At 37.7% G+C, this 22,593-nt stretch overlaps 1 protein-coding gene across 1 annotated transcript; it reads right to left on the reverse strand.

The window, feature by feature from the left end:
• Window positions 1-457: 457 nt before the first annotated feature.
• LOC116246840 (outer envelope protein 80, chloroplastic) lies at window positions 458-22,065 on the reverse strand. Its single transcript, XM_031618769.2, has 16 exons — window positions 21,462-22,065; window positions 20,756-20,849; window positions 20,550-20,632; window positions 20,326-20,423; window positions 20,159-20,228; window positions 17,402-17,495; window positions 10,005-10,086; window positions 9,857-9,892; window positions 2,990-3,143; window positions 2,744-2,884; window positions 2,130-2,200; window positions 1,931-2,009; window positions 1,720-1,835; window positions 1,453-1,600; window positions 1,094-1,163; window positions 458-927 (listed from the first exon to the last, which is right to left on the reverse strand). The coding sequence occupies exons 1-16, from the start codon at window positions 21,984-21,986 to the stop codon at window positions 773-775; spliced, it is 2,016 nt and encodes a 671-aa protein (XP_031474629.1). The 5' UTR covers window positions 21,987-22,065; the 3' UTR covers window positions 458-772.
• Window positions 22,066-22,593: the final 528 nt, after the last annotated feature.

Raw genomic sequence — 22,593 nt, forward strand, 5'->3', positions numbered from 1 at the left:
TCCAAATTCCACGTTTATACATGATGTACAATGAGGCAAAGGAGCATAAAAACCCGCTTTGGACAAAAAAAAAACCCGCATCGCAGGTTTGAACACACCCGCACAGCCGGCAATTGTCATGGGAACGTGATTATCTACAAGAACCAGGAAATGGAGACCTCCTAACTCTTCGGTCCACATACAAAAGTCGAGCAGTAAAAGGCTCTTCATTAAGTCCATACATTACATTTCAGTACAAAAGAAGAGCCAAGTGTCGAGCAAGCCCCGGAGGTAATAGAGTTGGGCAGAACACAAAAAGATGGAACCTAATGCATCAAACCGTAAACTGACCGCTCCTACGTACAGCTTGGAAAATGATGAAAAAGGAGATTGGACTGCAGAAGTGTCAAGCAACTGTACACAAGAAGGCCTATGAAAATGAGGGAATGAACAAAAAAGCAAAACACGTAAAACCGTGTACCTTGTAATGCATGAAATTGGGCGCTTTCTTGAGAAAACATTCTGTTAGTCGAACATATAAGCACGCAAACCTTGCTATATTTTACAAAAGGACCAATTAAAGTTTCCATTGGATAACCACAAATAAATGCCTCTGATCCCCTCATTAACTGTGCAGTTTACAAACCTTCCAGTAACAAAATTGGAAGATTTCAATTTCGTTGTCTGGACCACTGAATTGCAAATGCAACTATCAAAGCACTTTTGACAAACCTTATATGCTGAAATGAGTGAAAAATGAAGCAACGGTATAGCTGATGAGAATCCATCGCGTTTAATTTCGGTATCCGACAGCAAAGTGGAATCTTGTTGCAAACCTATCATTAAAGGCATATTCCAACCTCAGAGGTCCCAAGGGAGATTCCACACGGATGCCAGCACCATATCCATAGCCACTACCAGGCTTGCCCCTCGCACCAGCAGGATCTCCTGTACCACAGCAAATGGCAGATTGCACAGAAATATCAGAAGGACGATCCTTAGGTAATCCTCCCTTTCTATATCCCACTAACATGTATACCAGTTAAGCAGTCAATGACATGCATTCAAAATCACTCACAACCACAAAGAGAACTACAACTGAAACCAATCCTACCTGGAACAGCTGATCCTGATCCAAGGTCACTACCGTAGTCAGCAAATATTGCACCTTCAACTGGACCAAACTGCCCAAATACATAGCACAAACATTTCAGATATTCAAGTAAGAAGTCTTAAAAGTTAAAAACCAATAAGCTCATCAGCACGACACTCAAATGGATCACATTCAAACCGCTTGTGCATTGAAGCGTCCAGTTAATGAGGGCCAAACCCCCTAATACATTTTTTTTTTTTTTACTTCGAAGAGCCAGAACTTTCGAAAAAAGGAAAAATAAATATGCAACTTCTGAAACCGGAAAGCAGAGGATACCAACAAGTGAGTTCCCCATTTAAGCAAAGATAGGTAGCACATACCATGCGAAATGAAACCTCTCCACTCCCCACAACATATGATCTTCCAGAACCAACTGCACCTTCTTCATAACCTCGAACACTGTTAGTCCCACCTATGGCAAATGCTTCATGTGGAGAGAAATTTCCCACCACAGTACCGCCAGTCAAACTGTACATTTAAATGGGGCAAAAATGGATTAAAAAAGTCGCTGGTCAATATTCAGCACTTCATGCAGAAAGAAATGGAACAAAAAGAAAAGGAAAAAATGAAATAAAGTAGCTCCATACCTCAAAATAAAACGAGCTGGACCAACGCCCACTCCGGTCCTAGCCCGAGCATTCACTCTGTTGAAACAAAGCCACTCAGGGAATACCGGAAGCCCTTGTTCCATGGTACATACAACCTATGATTACAGTGAAAAAAGCTTCCATTACAAGTATATAGAGCATAAGAAAAATAGCAGCAAGTTCAAACAACCAGAGTAAGGAGCTAGCTCACCATTGAGGAGCCACGATCACTGGAACCAGTATATACAGTCTCAAACTTGGCAATCAGCATGTCATCATACATATTACCACTGAAATTAGACAGATTAACTAAATTATTAGCATATAAAGCAGAATCATACAGCGAGTAAACTTTCTTATCTCCATTTCTTTCAGGAATTTCCCATATTGAAAGAAACCAGGAAAGAGACCTAAAAGTTAATGGGCTGCCATATGCATCCTTAAAGATCGGTTCTCCATGATCATCACGAGCACCAGCATGCTGTCCACATTTAACATTACGATCAAGAAATACTTCTATAAAAGTTAACTTACAACTTATTAACAACCTTGAGCCACACAATTGACAGGTATCCTTAAACAGAAAAAAGCAAGATCGCAAATGAGAACAGGCCAGAAAATCACACATTAGATGAGCATGACTTACAGAATTGTGCAAATAACAAGGAATCTAACAAACAAATAAGATCAGCAATGCAATATTATTACAGATCTCATGAAAATACATTTTTGAACAAAATAAATTTTAACAAACTAATTAATGAGTACCAGTAACATTTACATGCTCAAAAGTACCACTGCTGCCATTTTAAATCTTTCACCATTTTCAGTCTGAACAGCAGAGGTCCACCAGCATGCAAAGAGAAGTATTCAAGGAAGAGAAGCACTATTATGTTTGTATATGAACGGATATGTACAGATAGGTCAAGGATAGTTGACTGACCAAGGACCCACTAGTTTGACAACATAGGCAGCCACCTCAACTGCCAGCCAGGATTTTGACTAGAAAACTTAATGTCATTACCTGAAAAATAAGTCCTGCAGTCCCACTCCATTTTGGTCTGAAAGGTCTACTGAATTCAATGCCAGCAGTTACTCTACCAATTGTTATTCCACCATGATCAGATTGATCCCCATGAATAAGGACCCCTGGTGTCCTTGAGTTCTGCGATCATGAAAGATCAGGGAAAAACATTGTTAGATAACCCAGAAACCAAGCCGTCACTGATGCTGTGATGCATGCAATGTACCACTCATACTTCTATATCACCTGGACCATTATGGATCTTGATGTCCTCTTATCATCTCCTTCAATCCAAGGGTCTGTGTAATTAATACGGAATATTGAATCAATCTGTCCTCTTTCCAGTGATATGTTAAGTTTTTGATTACGCCCAAACAAGTTTCTGTGTGAATATGCAAAGCTGGAACCAAAAATGTGACTGATTAGTTCAAGAAATGGAATTAGAATTACTGAAAAAAAAAAGCTGTCTAAAACAGTTCACAATCATCCATCTATGCATCCAATTAACTTTTCTGGACAAGAGTAGAAAGACATCTTAATCAAGCTTTAGCATTTATAAAATGTCAAAAAGTATAGACACTACATAACACGCATCATCTTGCTATTTTCATGCATTCTCGGTTCAAATCTTCATGCAGAACACAGCCTCCAAAATCAAAAAGTCAATATAACATAGAGATGGTACAGGAGTCGTTAGGCGCTCCTTGGGTGTGCGAGAGAGAGAGAGAGAGAGATGCCTCCTCTCTTTCTTGATGACTCTTCTTCCTTTTAGCAGTGCTTCCTTTTTAACTTTTCCTATCCTCGTTTTGTTCATTTATTCCGTCTAATTTCCTTTGTGTCTTCCTTTTATTTGAAGCTTGAGTTTGTATGCCTATATGTATATATATATATATATAAAGCTTGTGTGTGTGTGTGCATGGTGCTCACCCTAATTTTATTGTGCAGTGTTCTCCCCAACATAAAACCATCCAATCAAATGATCAAATAGATACATGAACAATAACAAATTTGAATCACATCTTTTCAATGTGTAAAAGGAAAAATCAAGGGCATAAAATTACTGCCTATGGGTTAGAAAATTGTGAATTTATTTCATAAAGTATGACTTGTCGCATGATCTTTTACAACTTAATGTATCAAAGTACAAAAATTGCTGTATTTTAGGCTGAGACACACCAAAACTTAGTGAATAGCACCTTTTTTCCGTTTCACTTTATATACATATATATGTGGGAATTTAGATTTTGACAACCTTGAATACTGTGCCGTGCGCCTTCACCCCAGTAAATTATAAGTAATATGAGAAAAGAGAAGAAAAGGAGACAGGGCAGCTAAGTTTGCTCCTAGTCATCTACTGTCCTAGATATATATGGAAATTACATCCTCACTTCTCACTACCCTAATAACCTACTTCTTTACTTGCTCCTAATTAAATCATGTCTAATGGGGAGAGAGATCAGGATTGGTAGTAATCAAAATCTACTGTGGTCTACCATCTATCTATCTATATATACAAGAAAGCTTTAACCGACACAAAATGATGAAAAGTTCTGGTGGTCTCTCATTCACACCAAATGAGAGAGTCGTGTGTGACTTATATCATGATGGAAGAAGTTACCAAGGCTTACACGTTACAAGAGAAGTTATATGCGGACTTACACATTACAAGAGCGATTGCACACACATAAAAAATTATAAAGTAATGGTATGTTATGATAATGCATCACGTTCTTCTTTCCTCTCCAATGGAATCTCCTTTAACCAGCAGTTGTAACTGGTCATGTTCTGATCGTGCATAACCTGTGTGTCATTTTTGCCAATAGTAGCCGTTCTAACTGTTCTGACAACCACCTGCTTATCATCCCCCCTCAATCTGAGCGTTGGTTTCCCAACGCACAGATTGGATCTGAAATACTCAAATTGACATGTAGATAAAGGCTTTGTGAACCCATCAGCAATTTGTTCATGGGAGCGTATAAACTCTATAATCACATTTGCTTTCTTTACATGATCACGGACAAAGTGAAAATCAATTTCGGAGATGATGACTTAATTCAGATCACATTGAATGGTCATCCAATAGAATATGAAAGCTTTGTAACTTCAGTTACAACAGGTTCCTCCTCTCTAAGCTTTTCATGATTTGTATGATTTACTGCTGAATCAAGAGAGACGTTTGGCCACAATGAAACCAAAGACCATAGAACAGATGGAAAAGAACAAAGACCATAGAACAGACTGACAAGAACACATGTTCAGTCTGTTCTATGGTCTTTGGCTTCATTATGGCCAAACATCTCTCTTGATTCAGCAGTAAATCATACAAATAATGAAAAGTTAAGTTTAGAGAGGAGGAACCTCTTGTAAGTTGTAACTGAAGTTACAAAGCTTTCATATTCTACTGGAAGACCATTTAATGTGATCTGAATTAAATTATCATCTTCCATATCTTCTCCTGTTGAAGCCAAAGTATCAGCTAAAAGTTTGATTCTATCGAGATATTCTGCCCATAGAACTTGACTCCCTGTGAGTAAAATGGATCTTTCTTGAGTAACATGATTCTTAGTTTTGATTGGGATCTGTAGGCTTTTCAAGCATGAGCCACGCCTCCTTGGCTGTTTGTGCATGCATGATTTGTCCAAGCATGGCCTTCTGAGACGGATGCTTTGACCCAGCTTTACACAAGCTGCTCGGATCTATGCTAGGTGAGATACTCAGGGTTCATTTCTTGAGAACCTTTGTCCTTTTCTACGACCATCTTTGGTGGAGCTTTGGATGAGCCATCGACAAAATTTAACAGGTCTTGGCTTAGCATAACAGATTCTAGCCGAGTACGCCACAGAAGGTAATTATCTCTGGTCAGCTTCATGGAGACTAAGCTGGCCACCGCGTTCCATTGGGCATTCAAGCTTGAAGATGCCATGACTGAATAGAAAACTCTTGAGAGTTGCCTAAATGCTCTGATACCATGAAAGCTCTAATGGACACAAAATGATGAAAAGTTCTGGTGGTCTCTCATTCACACTAAACAAGGGTCACCCGTGACTTATATCATGATGGAAGAAGTTACAAAGGCTTACACATCACAAGAGAAGTTACATGCAGACTTGCACGTTACAAGAGAGGTTGCTCAAACAATTATAAACAGAAAATAATGGTATGTGGTGATGGTGCTTCACGTTCCTCCTTCCTCTCCAATGGAATCTCCATTAACCACCAATTGTAACTGGTTACATTCTGATTGTGCATAAACTGTGGGTCAATTTTTCCAATAGTAGCTGTTCTAACTATTCTGACAACCACCTGCTAACATATATATAATCCAACATCATCCAACTTTTAATAGTCACAGAAAACCCGTTTTTTCTTAATGGCCGTTTAAAACTTTTAAAAAAAGCATTTTTTGGGAAAAACGTTAAAAACGAAAAAACACGTTTTTAACCCGTCTTTAACACATTTTTTTGCATTTTTTCACTTTTTTCAGTTTTTTTAGTGCCAAATTTTGTTTTCATTTTCTATTTTTATTTGTTACAAATATATTTATTTGATGTTTGTGTTATTAGTTTTTCACTTATTTTATTTTTTCCTTATTTTTAATTTTTTAAATTTTAAAAAAATTAATGTATTTTTTTTTCTCGTTTTTTTCAAGCTCGCCATATTATACCCAAGAAAAACCTCGCCGTTTAAAACTTCGAGATGTTATTGTGAGTATGATATATTGATATATATATATATATATATATATATATATATATACACACACACAGTTTTGTCAACTACAATCAACTATATGTGCAATCTATGTCACATGGACACTTCATTTGGAGCAATGGATCTATTAGTATGCCAACACATGGTGCAGGCCTCGACATGGAGACCATGACGAGTTGACAAGTCCAACATCATCCAACTTTTAGGTTTTCCTTATTAAAGATATTTTTACATCCACTAGCAACTATCACATGGATATGGAGACAAGGTCTCCATACCCACGTCAGTACACCGGACCAATGCAACCAGGACACACAATGGTCTGACATAAAAATAATAAAAAATTAATATCGACAGCTGACCCTTAGTCAACTGGCAGCAGCAGGTGGTTGACACCGCTCAGTCAGCTGATAGCAGTAGGAAAGATAAGACACGTATTACAGTAGCAAACCATCAGAAAAAGAAAGAGAGATGGCAATGGTGGTAAAATTATTTTCCTCCACTCCCCCAGCCTTCTCAGCAATACTGCCGATGCCTGTCCAAGTGCCATATTCCCCAGCAACCATGCCCTCTTCCTCCTGGAAGCCAATGACAATGGCAGCAATAGCTTCGCAAAATAAGTGTAGGCAGAGGCGAGGAGAAGAGGAGGCAGAGAAGCTTGACAGAGGAGGCAGAGAAGCTTGACAGAGAGACAGAGAGTTTTACAAGGATCGACCTTCCACCCATTCAAGCCCTTTTTTTTACTTTTCATATTTCTTTAACTTCACACAAATTTTAATTATATTATAAAAACAGGCAAAGGTTTTAGAAATCCACAAATGTCAAAAATATTGCATATATATATATATATATATATATATATATTATAAAAACAGGCAAAGGTTTTAGAAATCCACAAATGTCAAAAATATTGCATATATATATATATATATATATATATATCAGTGTCACAAATATCACAATATTAATGTCAAAAAATAAGAAAAAGGAAAAAAGGGGAAATTTTGCAATATTTTGAAAAAACGAGAAAAATATTTATCACGTTATTAGCACATTTTTTCCATGCTTTTTTCCCGATTTTTTCAATTTTGTATTTTTCAGCATTGATATTACCATGGATTCAATGTAAACTTAAACTAAATTATATTCATCATTTTTATTATCATTAAAACGTTCCTTCAATCACAGTTATATAGTTTTATTTATGTTTTCATATTAGTTTCTCATTTATTTCATTTATACCTAATTTTATTATTTTTTAAAAGTTTCTGAGTTTTTCCCAAGATTTTCCCAAAAAACAATTTTGCCGTTAAAAACCTGAGAAAAATCTTGCTGTTAAAAACCCAATAACGATATTTGTGACGCTAATAATATATATATATATATATATATATATATATATACACCTTCACCTATGTTACATAGGTACGGGTACGGGTGCCGGTGCGGGTACTGACCATTTTCAAAAAACTTGGGTGCGAGGGTACAGCCGTATATATATATAAACAATAAGAAGTACTTAGAAAATATGTATCAAAATAAAGAATATACATCAACATAAACAAATAAATAACATAGAAAATATATATCAACGGCTCTTACAGTAGTGTGTTTAAGAAACCTATGAAAAACTTTAAACATATGAACAACCAAGCAGCCCCTTAGTCAAATATGAACATCAATTGAATTATCACATCCAAAGAATAAAATAAAAAGTAAGGTGAAAAAAATTAAATCAAAGAAAAATTAAGCAGTTTGGATCTATAGGTACCCAAGTGTCAAAATACCCATTTTGGGTACGGGTACGGCGACACGGGTACGTGGACCTTACTGAGGTAACCATGTGACTTAGACCTCCACCCATGTGACTTGGACTAGCAACTAGTAGATACCCTCCATGTCAAGGAAAAATATAGACATGCTTCACAAAGTTCAAACATGAGGAAAATAAGGTTACACTTTACTCAAACGTTTCCAATTTACATGTAATTGAAAAAGATGAAACAAAGCAACAGATCGTGGTATTGATGGTACACAGCTATACCCCAAAATATCATGGAAAAAAGTAGTTGTCATGAGGTCTTGATCGTGCTCCGCGCAATGAAGATTAAGAAATATCAAAGCATAAGATGAAGTGCTTGGAAAGACCTTTAATGATCATTGTATGATGAAGTTAGTAAACAGTGAGTGTGGAAAGTTTTTTACTAGGAGATTTTTCTTTAACAGCTTTGATGGAAGGAGATTATCAAGATTATGTTAGCTTCTTGACATCATATAGATCAGCAACACCAAATCTTCAAAACATCTTACAAAGAAGTTGCTATCCCAGCCTACCACGTCATCATGCTCTTGAATGAAACTAGAATATACATTCTCAAATTCACAACATTAAATGAAACAGACCCGTCAGCAATAGAAGTAGATGATTTAATTTATGTTTACTCCAATCTACAACTATTTTCCCACATCTCTAATAATAACACGTACTTTTTGTCTTTATCTTTGATATGCAAAATTCGAAGTTGAATGTTTTATTGATATTCTCAAGTGAAAAATATTCAATTGAGTCATATTATACTACTATTTAGGAGTCAGAATCATCCAAGTTTGGGATGTCAATCCAAAGGACTTTGACTTTGAAGAGAAGATGATTTGCATACTCTGCAAATGGACTTTGCAGAGCCCATCCTTCCTTCCAATTATGATGATCACATAGATGAAGGATAAGCTCGTCAGATCATTCTCACGAACATTCTAATATAATACATTCTTATATATTCATTGCACCGTTATTTAGCTTGTTTACTACTTTATGTTTTACAATTTATAAATTATAAATCATGAATGCGTTATTTTATTTGTTTGCTAGAAACTTATTCTCGTTTTGTATATAGAGACTGTATGTGTACAGCCTTGTCTCCACACCCAAGTCTTTTGAAATTTTCTGCGACTGTGTCTGCAACCACAATGCTGCAACCATGTGACATAGAGTGCAGATCTAGTCCAAATTTCATGATCCGAGTTATGTTTTACTTAGTCTGATGGCTAAGTTGTGTTCAGCATCGTAAAAGACCCACAAATTGACTGTCCGACTTTTTAACCAAAAATCACATTTTTCTGAACCTACAAAATGTCAAGATGCTTTATTTGTTTTTGATGTTTGGATCGACAAAAAAAACCTTCATGTTGACCAGATTCCAGTAATTTAAAAGTTGATCTACATTAACCCCTAAATCAATCCTGAAGATCAAATTTGTAGCGTCAGATTTAAAAGTTTTGGAAGAAATGGAAAAAAAGAAGTTGCTTGCACATAAAAATGACTGTACAATATATACATAAGAAAAAGCTATAACCCAGAAACAAGGCTTAAGAGTTCCAGAATGGAAAACATCAGAATTTTACCTCCCAATTAAGCCTGAAAGAGGGCCACCTGTTATCCTACACATAGGACATATATCCAAAATAAATATACCATGGCAAGATAGGAGAATGATCCTAGCAAGTAGAAAGCCCAAAACCACATGTAGAATTTGCATTTAAAAGCACTCACCCGCTTGAAATGCCACCACCAGCAGAGAAGCCACCACTAGCACGCTCGACAACATTCATTGTAAGATCAACTTTACCAGTATCTAGGAAACACCAAAGTCATTCTACTGGTGGAATAAGGATCATGCAATAACTGTTTTGCAAGAGAGGAAGAGAGGGAGGCACCAATTTTAACATTGTTACAAATATCATTAACCAGATGCGGAGCTACATGTGGGTTGGTGTGGGCGACCGCTGGTGTGGGTGGTCACCCACACCAGCCCATCAGAAACTCACTGTTGATAGAGCCGGACCCAGGTCCAAATAAAAGTGATGCCTACACCAGACCTGGGTTGATGCCCTGCACAATCTAGGCACACCAAGGCTGCAAAACATTGAGCCACGAGTCTCTATGAGACAGTATACCTGACTACGTCACATGGACGCTTTGTTTTTGTTAATGTTGTGACTGACACTTCATTTTTGTTAACGCACCAGCATCGACCCGATGGGGGTGCGACCGGGATTCGCACCCATACGCAGTCAAAGAGAATCAGGTGCTGTCAGCCGCACCCGACCATTTTCGTCATATTTGGATGCACACCCAAGTTGCGTTTACGGCAAGTCAGGTGTGGTCAAACCGCATCATGGACTTTTTTGTTCTTTTTTTAATTTTTATTTCCTTAAAACGATTTAGGGCACACTCGTGTTTGTGCCCCTTTCCGCTCCTCTCTATCTTCCTTTGTGTTCTCCCTCTCGAAGCACCGATAATTTGTTTTCGATGGCCGGCGGCAGAGCTCGTTCCTCCGGCAGCGACCACTCATGCCCCTTCCCACTCCTCTCTATCTTCCTTCGTGTTCTCACTTTACATTGAAGTACCCATCGGTGACCGACGCCTGTGTTTCAAACAGCCAGCGGCAGAGCTTGTTCCTCCAATGGCGACTACAACCAAACGGTCGACAGGTGTGTTGTCCTCCGGCGGGTCTGTGATTTCGTTTTTACGTTTGTTCGTTTGCTTTTTTGTTTGTTTTTTCATTAGATGTTACACAAATGACAGATGGATTTTTTGGTTTTTGTCATCAAGACTCAGCCAAACAACAGGTGTGTGATTTCATTTTTTCGTTTTGTTGTCAACACTTAGCCAGACTAGGGCCAGCATTAGACCGAGCTATGATTATAGAGGAAGCTATGCGATGAAGGATATGTTTAAGTTAAGCGATTCTCGGATAGCAGCTCTTGGGTATCTACCCAAACAGAGGTGGCAGCAGTTTTTCTTTTTGTCGCGTCACTGAGAATCCATTTAATTTGATGCTTGATGACTGATGACCTTCGTCTCCAACAAGGAAGCTCCTCCATCGCATAAAACTGACCTCCTTAATTTCCATAATATTTAAGATGAGAGAAACTGCTCAGGCGTTCCTAATTTATCCCCAATTAGATAAGGGTTTTGTTCGTACCTATCCTCAAGTACACCATGGGCATAGCTTTGCTAATAATTTTGATCAAATGGCAGGTGTATGATTTCGTTTTTACTGCAACCTGCACCTGATTTTACTGTTTTACTTGTTCGGTTAGCATGTTCTTTTTACATGTTTAGCATTTCCGCAGTATTATGTGATTAGTTGATTAGTATTTCGATGATAATGTATTATGTTTCTTCATTCTTGTGGGCAATATGAGAGATTTTATGATGTTTAACCATTTCTTTTTGTTTGGTTTTACTTTCTTCATAATAGTCTATATGGAACTTAGATTCAGCACAATTATTTTGTTTTGTGCATCAGATTTTGTAGTTGTTATTACAATTTAAAATTGTTTTGTTTTGCACATCGGATTCAACACAGTCATAATTTATAAGTTATTAAATGCTGTTATATTTAAAATTTTTCATTTTAGAGGTAAAGGATGGCAAACAAAAGGAAAAGACAAGAAGTTGTTTCAGATTATCCTGCAGCAAGTTCTTCATCTAGTGTAAAATATTAATGTTTTAAGGTCTTCTTGCAACCTAGTGAAGCATATGCAAATGAAAAACAACCATATGGAACGAAATCAAAATGGTCATGAAAGATGTAGGCAGTGGTGGGGAAATGTGCATTTTGTATGTGGATATTGTCAAGTTACATTTGTAGGATCTTACACAAGAGTTAAAGCACATCTGTTGAAGTTGCCACATTTTGGAATTTGAGCATATAAAAGCATTTCTACAGAAAAAGCTCAAGAGTTAAAGAAGTTGCAAGATTGTGTTGATGCAATCCACAACAACAAGAAAAGAAACACTATTACGGCAAATACTAGCATGCCTCCTAAGAGTATTGACAAAAAAAAACCTACAGAGACACGTTTTGATTCTTATGGAAGAGCAGAATTAAATAAAGTGGCTGATAAGTTTTTATATTTTCGCTGCATTCCTTTCAATGTAGCTAGAAATCCATATTGGAAGAAGCATATTACTATGCTTGCAAATGGCAAATTATCAGGATATGTACCACCCAGTTCAAAAGGTTGCAAACATCACTTCTTAAGGATGAAAAGAGCATGGTTGAGAAAAGTTTAAAAAGAAAAAAAATTAAATGGAATGCAACTAGAGTATCAATTATTTCTGATAGGTGGACAGACATTCAAAGACATCAACTAATTAATTGTATTGTCATTGCATGTGATAAACCAATATTTTTTAAGGCAGTTGATGCATCTTGAGAATATAAAAATGTCGAATATTTGAAGCAATTATTTGTAGAAGGCATCAAGGAGGTTGGTCCTAATAAAGTGGTGCAGTTCATTACAGACAATGCTAATGTATGCAAAAATGTTGGATTGAGTTTGAGGTATGATTTTTCACATATCTTTTGGACTCCTTGTGTTGCACATTTTGAATTCAGCACTGAATGACATGCAATCCTCCAAGTCAAGATGCAGACCCAACAGAGCATGAGCTATTTTCATGAATTCAAGAGATTGAAAAAGAAGAAAGAAATATTAGAAATTTCATCATCAATCACCAACATGCATTGTCTCTTTTTGGTAGTTATTTTGATTTGAGATTGTTAAAAGTTGCAAAGATAAGATTTGTTTCAATAATTGTCATGTTGAAAAGAATTCAAAGAGTGTGGAATGCACTTATTCAAATGGTGGCTAGTAGAGAGTGGAGCTTTTATCGGGTTGAAGATGAGGTTAAAGCTCAAATTAATAAAAACATTATTGTGGATGATAAATGGTAGGATAAAATTACATGTTTTTTGGATTTTACACAGCCAATTCGGTACATGTTGAGGGTTGTTGATAAAGAGGGCCTATGCTTCATAAAGTCTATGAAATGTAGAACGATATGATTGAACAAATTCAATGTATAATTTTTAAGAAAGAGAAGAAGGAAGAGTCTGAGGTTTTATAACCTGCACATCGATCTTAATATCTTCCTTCAGTCCCCCAACAAAGGCCCCGACCAGCGCCTCTACCAGCCATCCTATTAATATGTTGCTAAGTTCTTCGAACTCAGCTTGGTATTCGATAACATTTCCTTTTTTGTCGTATTTTTGACAACTCCACATTATGATCTAAATAAGTTGAGGGACCAAAACAAATGGTTAGAGCATAACAAATGACTCCCATGAAGGTCGACCATGCTGCAATATCAACCACCTATACTATCATATCGCTGAACCCTTTAAATGAACAGCAGATAGAGTGGCCCTATTCTCCATCGAAACCATCTGACACTCAAGATATTGTTTGGCCTTGAAGACCCAACTCATAGGATCTTCGCTCAAAAATCTAGGGAAATTGAGTTTGGGGGTTTTAACATATCTCATAGCATCAACCGATCTATGCGGTGTTTCCAAGGACCCCAACAAAGGAGGAGGTGGAGGCAACATACATGTGTTGCCATTAGAGGGTGAATGTGGATTGGTGCTTGGGCGATTTTCTGCACCGCCACCCACTGGAGGTTGGTTCTCAGAATGACCTAGCGTAGATAGATCACACATTGTTAACACATCCCTTAACATCCCCATGATCGCATGTTGATATGCTAAGATCGACTAGACATGCAGGTCGATATCAGTGATTCTCTAGCTGAGTTCTTTGTAGCTCTTCTCAACCCTGTACAGACGTCCCGCGATGGTCTAATGGTCTTCCTGTGCCTGCTTTCGAAGGCCATCAAGCGCTGCCAAAGTTTCTTTAGTAGTCATCAGCTCTGATGCCAATGGTAGTGTCGGCCACCCTAAACACACATTAACAGGCACATAGAAACAGAAATAACCCTCTAAGCTACGGTTACTAAAATTGCATTCATCAAAATCATATAATCGGATTCACCTGCCCGCAAGGTATTTATATGGTGAATACATAGATGGGTGAGGATACTGAACCCAAGACCCACTTATTGACCTCTTATGCTAACTTGTGGTATTTGTTGAAAGGGGCCTCAACTCCCCATGTCTATCAATCCTAGAGACATTCATGGAACATATCTGCATCAAAGTCAATTGGAAGTATAAATTGAAGCAATGTTTTCTGTATCGTACGATATGCTTGTATATCATAAACGTATCATCAGCATGATACGATAGGGGTAAAACCACAAATATATCTATAGTCTCCCTCTTCTTCAGACGATACTTCCTCAGCAACCCCTCTTTAACAAACCCAGCCTTTTCCAGGACCCACTGTGATCCCACATGCGGAATAATGGCAATGGTGTCGATCCTTTCAATCTCTAGGAACTCTCAGAAGATCGCAGAGATGGCCATCTTCACGGTTTCCATGGCGATGCCTTTGCCTCAATTCTCAGAGGCTAATCTAATGCATACCAAATCTCTCCCCAACAACACTCAATGTCCAAGCCCTGCTTGAAACTTGAAAGTCATTTGGCCGATGGGGCGGCCGTTGAGGCAGATGGCCTTGGCGCATGGGTGAGCGATCAGGAAACTCTCAAGGAACGATTGAACATCCTCTTTGCACTGAAAAGCATCTCACCAACACAGTTAAGCTACGCAATCGTAGGCGAGCCATGCCATGACATCCAAGAGGTCGACAAGCTCAAACGGCCAGAGTGCGATGCAGAGTTCCTTCTTCTCCTCATCAAATGAGAGGGAGGGTGCGATTGAGAGAGAGAGAAAGGAGGGGGCAACGACTCAGGGTATACGCTATGCTACTTTTGTGATACATTACGATATGGCCTATAGGTCAGCCCGCCTATACGCATTACGTTATGCCTTTCACAACCCGACTGATATGCGTTGCGGTATGCCTTTTACAACATTGTATTGAAGACATGAAAACTACTTAAGAATTTTAATATTTAAAATATTAGTGTGGGTTTTCTAAAATGATGGTAACAATTGGAAAACATATAGTATTTCCCCTAGTACATCTAGGGATTAGGTTGGCACTAACTTCACCAGTTGCAACAAGTGTCGAGAGAGCATTTCCAACTATAAACATTATCAAAAACTTGGCTTCGTAATAAAATGGGAAATGAAAAACTTGGCTTCGTAATAAAATGGGAAATGAACGGATTAATGATGCATTGGTTACTTACATTAAGAGGGACACATTTTATAGTATCAGTGATGAATTGATTGTCCACTGTTTTCAAAACATGAAAGCAGACAAGGCCAATTTTAAATTTTGTTCATGACTATGGTTTTTTTATTTGCATTTTGGAGGTCAATTGCAAATTTGTTCATATCTATAGTCATTTGATTTGCTTTTTTGGAGGCCAATTGTAAATTTCTTCATATGACGCCAATTGTAAATTTTTTCATAACAATAACTATTTGATTAACGAATTTTACGTTTCTTCACAACTATAGCTATTTGTTTCATTTTTTTAACTTGCAAGTTTTCTCATGTACTATGTATTAATGCCCCTCAACTCAAATATTTCTTGACAAAGCTGAAAATCTAGAGAAAAAGTCCGACAATTTTTTAGAAAAGAAAAAATTCCTAAAAATTAGGAAAAAATAAAATAAATAAAAAACTGACAAGAAAACACAAAAAAATAACTTGATAAAATTATCAAAATGATGCTTACAAGTGAGTGTATGTTTGTTAAAATGCAAAAATCTCAATGGCACATGAGCTAGATCTGGGCGAAATGCTAATTTAAATTTAAACTTACCTTGAACGGAGTTAAAGTTAACAACTCAAACCTTGTTTTAACTTTTAAGCGTACAGTCAGATCTTAACTAAACATTTGCATATGAAAACAACCATTCAAACTCGAAAAGAAGTAAATCTATATACAAGATTAAGAGCTAACATATAGTTGTTACGAATTAACATTCTAGAAATGTGAATTTAATTATTTAAGCTCATTAAATAACTATTTGAACACAAAAATATGCATTTATACATACATATGGTGGTATCCTTTCAGAAAAATGGTTAATTTTGCAAAAAGTTTCAAAAACATACTTTGCCTTTATGAAAATTACCAAGCAGAACACTTAAGTTTCAGAAAATCTTCATAAGCATGTCAGCTTTTCTCAAAACCTTGCAACATGCCTAGTTTTAGGATTTCTCAGAGCCATGCTTAAATTTTGGGGAAAAAAATTCTGGAACAAGACTAAATGTCCATGTATTTACAAAGATGTGTTCTATGAGCAGTTGATCTGTTGTATACTGTCTAACATAGTCTATCTTAAACACATTTGAGTTAAGAGAGGTGTATCTTTGAGCATTTGTTTATCGACTATGCATGAAAATGCAATTTTTCAAGGCATGTTTCTTAAACATGACAACATTAGGTACATTCTCGTAGTCGTTTTAAGCACAAGATTATACACACTACATGCACGTACAGAACTAGTAGCACCATGTTGATGACATCTTCAAGATCCTTAAGTTTGTTGCAAGCAACAAGCTTGTAGAAAATAAATAAATAAAAAATGAGATCTACCTGGTCAAAGTAAAAAGTAACAGGAATACTTACATAGTTTTGGAAACTGAAAGTGCTTACAAAGGAAAGAAACAATATTTCAAGACATGCAGTAAGGCTTTCAGGATAGTCCAAAGAAGGGAGATGCTAAAGAATGAAGATAATTTAGGCTTCACCCCTTGACTGCTTGACATATGCATACGAAAAGGAGTCAGCAAGCAACTCCTTTAGGAGGAACTACTACTTGATTATGAGAAACAGAGATCTTCTATTTCCCCTAAAATTCAACTCATTCTAAGGCCTAATCCCACGGGCAGCATACCACTATTGTTGCTCAAAACTGTTTACTTTTCATAGACATATTAATGCTAACCATGCAGTCAGCAATATTCAAAGGCTACATCAAAGCAGTTTAAATTATTCATTAAATAAAATAGCATAAACTTGTGTAAAAAAATACAAAAATCAAAAGTATATTTTTAACCAAGATTGAAAATGACACATATTAATTGACAATGCAAGATAGAAATGCACAATACCTCCTGCCGGTTGTGGGATAATGCTCACATCTTCCATGATCCCCATTGTTAGAACTGTTTCCACGTCTCTTTTTCCTTGTTGGAGACTATAGACCTACACATAAATAATACACAATGGTGAATAAACCCCGGATGGAAAGAACAAAGAGAAACTTCTTCCTGCCACTACCCGTGAGCCCATAAATGATAGAAACCCATATGGGATAAGCCAAGTGCATCTTGCATTGTCAGTCTTTACACAAAAGCTGGAAAAAAAAAAACATTTATAGGCTGTTTCTACATGTCACTCAACAGAGACCGAACCTAGAAAAATTTGTGAAAGGAGGGTTTTATGGCACCCTTCATTTTCTGAAAACCTAGTCACCCACAAAAAAAAAAAAAAAAACTCTTTTTTCTTGGTTGCTTAGCATTTGAATTTTGAATGGTTTAAAAGGAATCAAGGATATATGCAAGATGAAGTGGTAACAAATTATAGTTACATGTGTGTATGTGTGTGAGGAATCTCTGACAACCTCAAAGCCAGAAGATAAAGAAGCACTACAACAGGCAGAAGAACCATAAAATACTTGAAGACACATAGAGATCCAGAAGGATATGAACCAGAAGAAATTCAAGAGAAATATATCATATTTGACTGGATGTGCCAATTGATTTTCCAAAGGCCGATAGAGACATCATTAGCTACGCTGTTTTAGCAAAACTTACAATGAGGAGTAAGAAAAAAGGGGTATGGACCAATGGATCCACACTTCACATGCCTATGTCTGTGCCCTAGAGTTCCCTGTTTTTGGCTGTGCAAAATGCAAATTATGGTTTTGCTGTGAGTACCAAGTAGTCAGAACATTAATTATCAGATTTTTAGCAAATGCTCTATATGTTTACTTGGAAAGTTCAAGAAGTAATGACTCGCTAGGAGTGGCAATTATTATGAGCTACCAGTTTAGATGAATTACAAGAGCCATAAGGCAGCAACTATACCATGTCCATTGCAGAAACGGGAGCCTCTCTTGCTAACATGTTATTTAGTTCTAGAAAGACAGGAATGTAGATGACATTCCAAATGCAAAAAGATTTTCACCAAATTTTTCGATGTGCCCATTATTACAATGAGAAATCAAATACCAAAATGCCTTATATATACATGAGAAAGATTTATGAAAATATGGTTTCAAAGCCATATCAAGGAAATACAAGAGGAACAAATCATTGTGGTAGCTGCTGGTTACCAAAGTGCACTTAGCAGGGAAAAACACTAACTCACACACACTTTAACCCTCCAAAAAATGGTTAAATAGGTTCCATTAACTTCACTGCTTAAGGGGACTACACAGCCCCAAACTATTTATAAGGGTGACCACATATACAGGTCACAGCCTGGACTATCTGGTAGTAGGGATGCCTGATCACCTGCAAGTTAGCAACCAATAAATGCACACCCACCCAACTCCAAGTTAGGCCAGAAAAGCCTCTCACCGAAAGGTGATTCTCATTAATCATGTGTAACCCTGACAATGACAGAAAAGGTCACCACCAAGGATGCCATGGCCACAGTGCATGCCCAGTGCGAGCGGATAGTGGAGGCGCTGGACTGCGCTGGACAGTTTTGGTGGATGGACGCAGAGCTTCGATCGTCGGCTGAATGGGTTGGAGGGAAGATTAAACATGTCCATAATGAAGCAACAGGCGATAAACCCCATGCTCCGAGAAATATTGAAGTCGGATAACTGTACCCCTCATTCTAAATGCACAGAGACAGACGACTATGGAGGTAGAGGTCCAGGCAGTTCATCGCAAGGGTCTGGAATTGCAGCATGGAAGCCGGCAAAAATGGAGTTCCCTCATTTCACCGGTGAGGACCTGATAAGTTGGGTTTTCCGATCCAAACAATACTTTGATTGTCAGGCAATCACCGACAACCAGAGGGTCAACCACACAGCAGTGCATTTCAAGGGACCAACCATTCACTGGTACACAGATATTATATATATATATATAGACACACACACACACACACAAGAAAAGAACATTATAAAACATAGAACGGTTCACATTTTACAGAGACAAAGAGAGTGCCAGCATCTGCAAATACTTCACTACCTCTGCCTCTGTGTGTGTGTGTGTGTGAGAGAGAGAGAGAGAGATAGAGCGCGAGAGAGAAGGATAACTAATTAAGCACAGAGGTTAAAAGTACATTAAAGGAATGCCAATAAAAGGGGAAAAAAAAACATTTTAAATGAAAATTCAAAACATTAGTTTTTTCAAAGGGGCATACTTTGGTACTAGATCGGTTAACTGGTCCCCATCATGTGCCCAACCAATTAATACATTTCTGCTTACATGTATGTGCATCTTTATACGTATATTACTGATATTATTAGTCAAATGACTTAGACAAACTCAAACAGGCTAGTCTAACTAAACGAGTCCATCTAGGGCCTTGACCAATCTGAGTCCAACTTCGGATCTTTTACAACAAAGGCTCCTAAAGACATTCTCAATCCTTAGAATTCAAGGTTCCAAAATAGGAAGCTAATACAGAAAAGAGATCAGATGCACCATTTCTTCATGTTTTCCAAGACAACCACTTCTATACAAAACTACGAAAGGCATTCTTTTTTCAATGTATCCATAAGAATCATATTTGTGACACAACCACACTATAGCATCCACGGAGAAGTCAATTAGATAAGACTGATAAGTAACATGAAAATCAAAGATGAGCTAGATACAACTATATAAGGATCTTTCCAAACACACCTGCCCCTTTTTGGTTGTTAGCTGTTGAAGTATTGTGTCAGGCTTTGTCTTTCCAGTAGTTGGCTCACCACTAACCTTATATAAAAAAAAAAAAGAGTTTGTTATTAATAAGAAAAACTCAATTGAATATGCACTAGAAATGCAAAATAAGAAGGTAAGATCATTACGTTCTCCTATCAAGGAAACGAATGGCTATGTTGTTCACTTCAGCCTCTAAAACTTTTAGTTTAAGGATTCCACCAGAAAGCATCTCAACAACTGACACCTACACTCAAGAAAAACAAATGAGACAGCTAAGCAAACTAGCGCAGGTCCAATTTTGTGGAAGAAGTCAATGCTCAACTTCAAGAGGATGAGACATTGGGCTTCACATGAAGAAACAAAAACAAACCGTTCCAAAGAGGCCACGCTCCATATACCACCCATTGATGGAATCTACGACTTCATCCAAGTGCCTAACATTGACAATTTTTCCTGCACAACTTGATAACACACGTTACTAAATTAAAGGAACAAATCCTTCAATTAAGGAATTGACAACAATGTCAAAGGAAATGATAACCAAAAGAGTAGACCAGTCCCTTCTAAGGAACCTACCATATCCATCGCGGAATGCATCTTCCAAAAACTTGGCAGGAAGAACATTTGCTCCTTCACATATCAGGCCTTGAAAGTCTTGATTCGGGTCTACCTTTTATTACCAAAGAAGTTAAAACTCGGAAAGCAGCAAAAGGAGAAGAAAATGTGCTTTTGAATTAAACTAGAAATATAAATGCTAATCACAAAAGAAACAAAAGCATATTACTCAAACAGAAAACAGGAATAGTTGACCAAACTTTCACACACTTGATTTTTAGGAATAGCAAAGCGAGAAACATAACACCAAGTGCATCGGCATATGAATAGGGTAAAGCGATAACCAAATGGAAGCCCGCACAAGAAAAAAATGAAGAATCGAAGAATTGCGAAATGGCAAGAAATGTATTCATTCAAAATAACCGAATCACGACAAAAAAGATTTACAACCGTCATGATGTTTCCTTTCCAGTAATCTAAGAACAAAGAAGTGATGCAAGAACGGAATGGTGGGAATGCGCAACCCCAACGTTAAAATGTTTCCTGGGAAATGAACAGTCCAAAGGAGACAAGAGACTGAACAAATTATTTAATCAAAAGAACACCAAATTCAATTCCAGAATTATACACAAAGAAGAGAAGAATGACAAAAATGATTTTGCAAAAGACAATCAACAATTGAACAGATGATGAAATTGAAAACCGGCTAAAATGGGCGGGAAAAAACCTGAAAAATCAACCGGATGCCATCACGGGTATCGACTGCAACAGGCATGCAAGACGAGAACAACCCACTGTCGATCACCCGGAGCACATCCTCTCGCACCTCCTTAACGGTGAGCGCTGAATTCGGCCGACAGGCCTTCAGTGCTGCTGTCGCCACGGCCTCCACCTCCTTGTTCTCCAGCTCCTCTCCATCCTTGTTCCGGACCAGAACCTCGCTTATCAAAACCCTCTCCTCGTCCTCCTTCGTGTGCCGGCTCCCCCGGACAACAGCGCCGCTGACCTCTCTGTCCGGCGCATTTGCAGCGGCTTTCTCCGGCCTAGATACCACGAGGGAGGAAGCGCAGAAAAGGCCGCGGTTGCCGATATGAGGAAAGGACCGAAGGGGAATGAAGGCTTTTAGGGCTTTGGGAAGGCTGAAGGGGAACCGGTAGAGGCGACGGTGGACTGGACGCGGGATCTTTATAGAAGATGATACGAAGAGGACGGAATCCGGGCGGTCCAGGTGAGGGCTTTCGTGTTCCGACATCTTTGTCGAGGCTTTTCCGCCGGAAGTCAGTGGCTTGGCGACAGTAAATGGATGGAGCGGCCACTGGCTCCGGTGCGCGCCATGACTAATAAAAGAGGACCTTCTGGATCATGATGCTAACCGGGTTACATTTCTTGTCCGAAACCGGAATGCCGCGAGGCCTGTTTTGAGGAAATTTTGGGAACACGTACAATAACTAGCATTTTTATGTTAATAAAAACACACTTAAGTTTTTAAGTAGCTATTCAAAATGATTCAGAAAATTATTTTTAAAAAGATAATTGCTAAGTCAATTACCATTTTAACTTCTAAAAAATAACATGAAAAAATATCCTTAGCTTCACCACTACAGTTGAGTTTTTCTTAACAAAATTTTTAAAGAAGAAAAATTACAAAACTGTGCCTGTCGAATTAGTTAATAACAAATGGTTGGCTTAACCCTTTTTTATATATTTCTTAGATCTTTGCCTCCTAATTATAGAAACTGTTAATAGAGAGGTAAATTAAATAGTTACCACTTGCCTCTATCAAATTAAATTAATAAAAAATTTAACAACAAAAAAAAGTGCAACTACCACCTGGCAGCATCCTCATGGTCCGGCAAGGC

Source organism: Nymphaea colorata, chromosome 1 (assembly GCF_008831285.2).
Source record: "Nymphaea colorata isolate Beijing-Zhang1983 chromosome 1, ASM883128v2, whole genome shotgun sequence".
Taxonomy (NCBI): domain Eukaryota; kingdom Viridiplantae; phylum Streptophyta; class Magnoliopsida; order Nymphaeales; family Nymphaeaceae; genus Nymphaea; species Nymphaea colorata.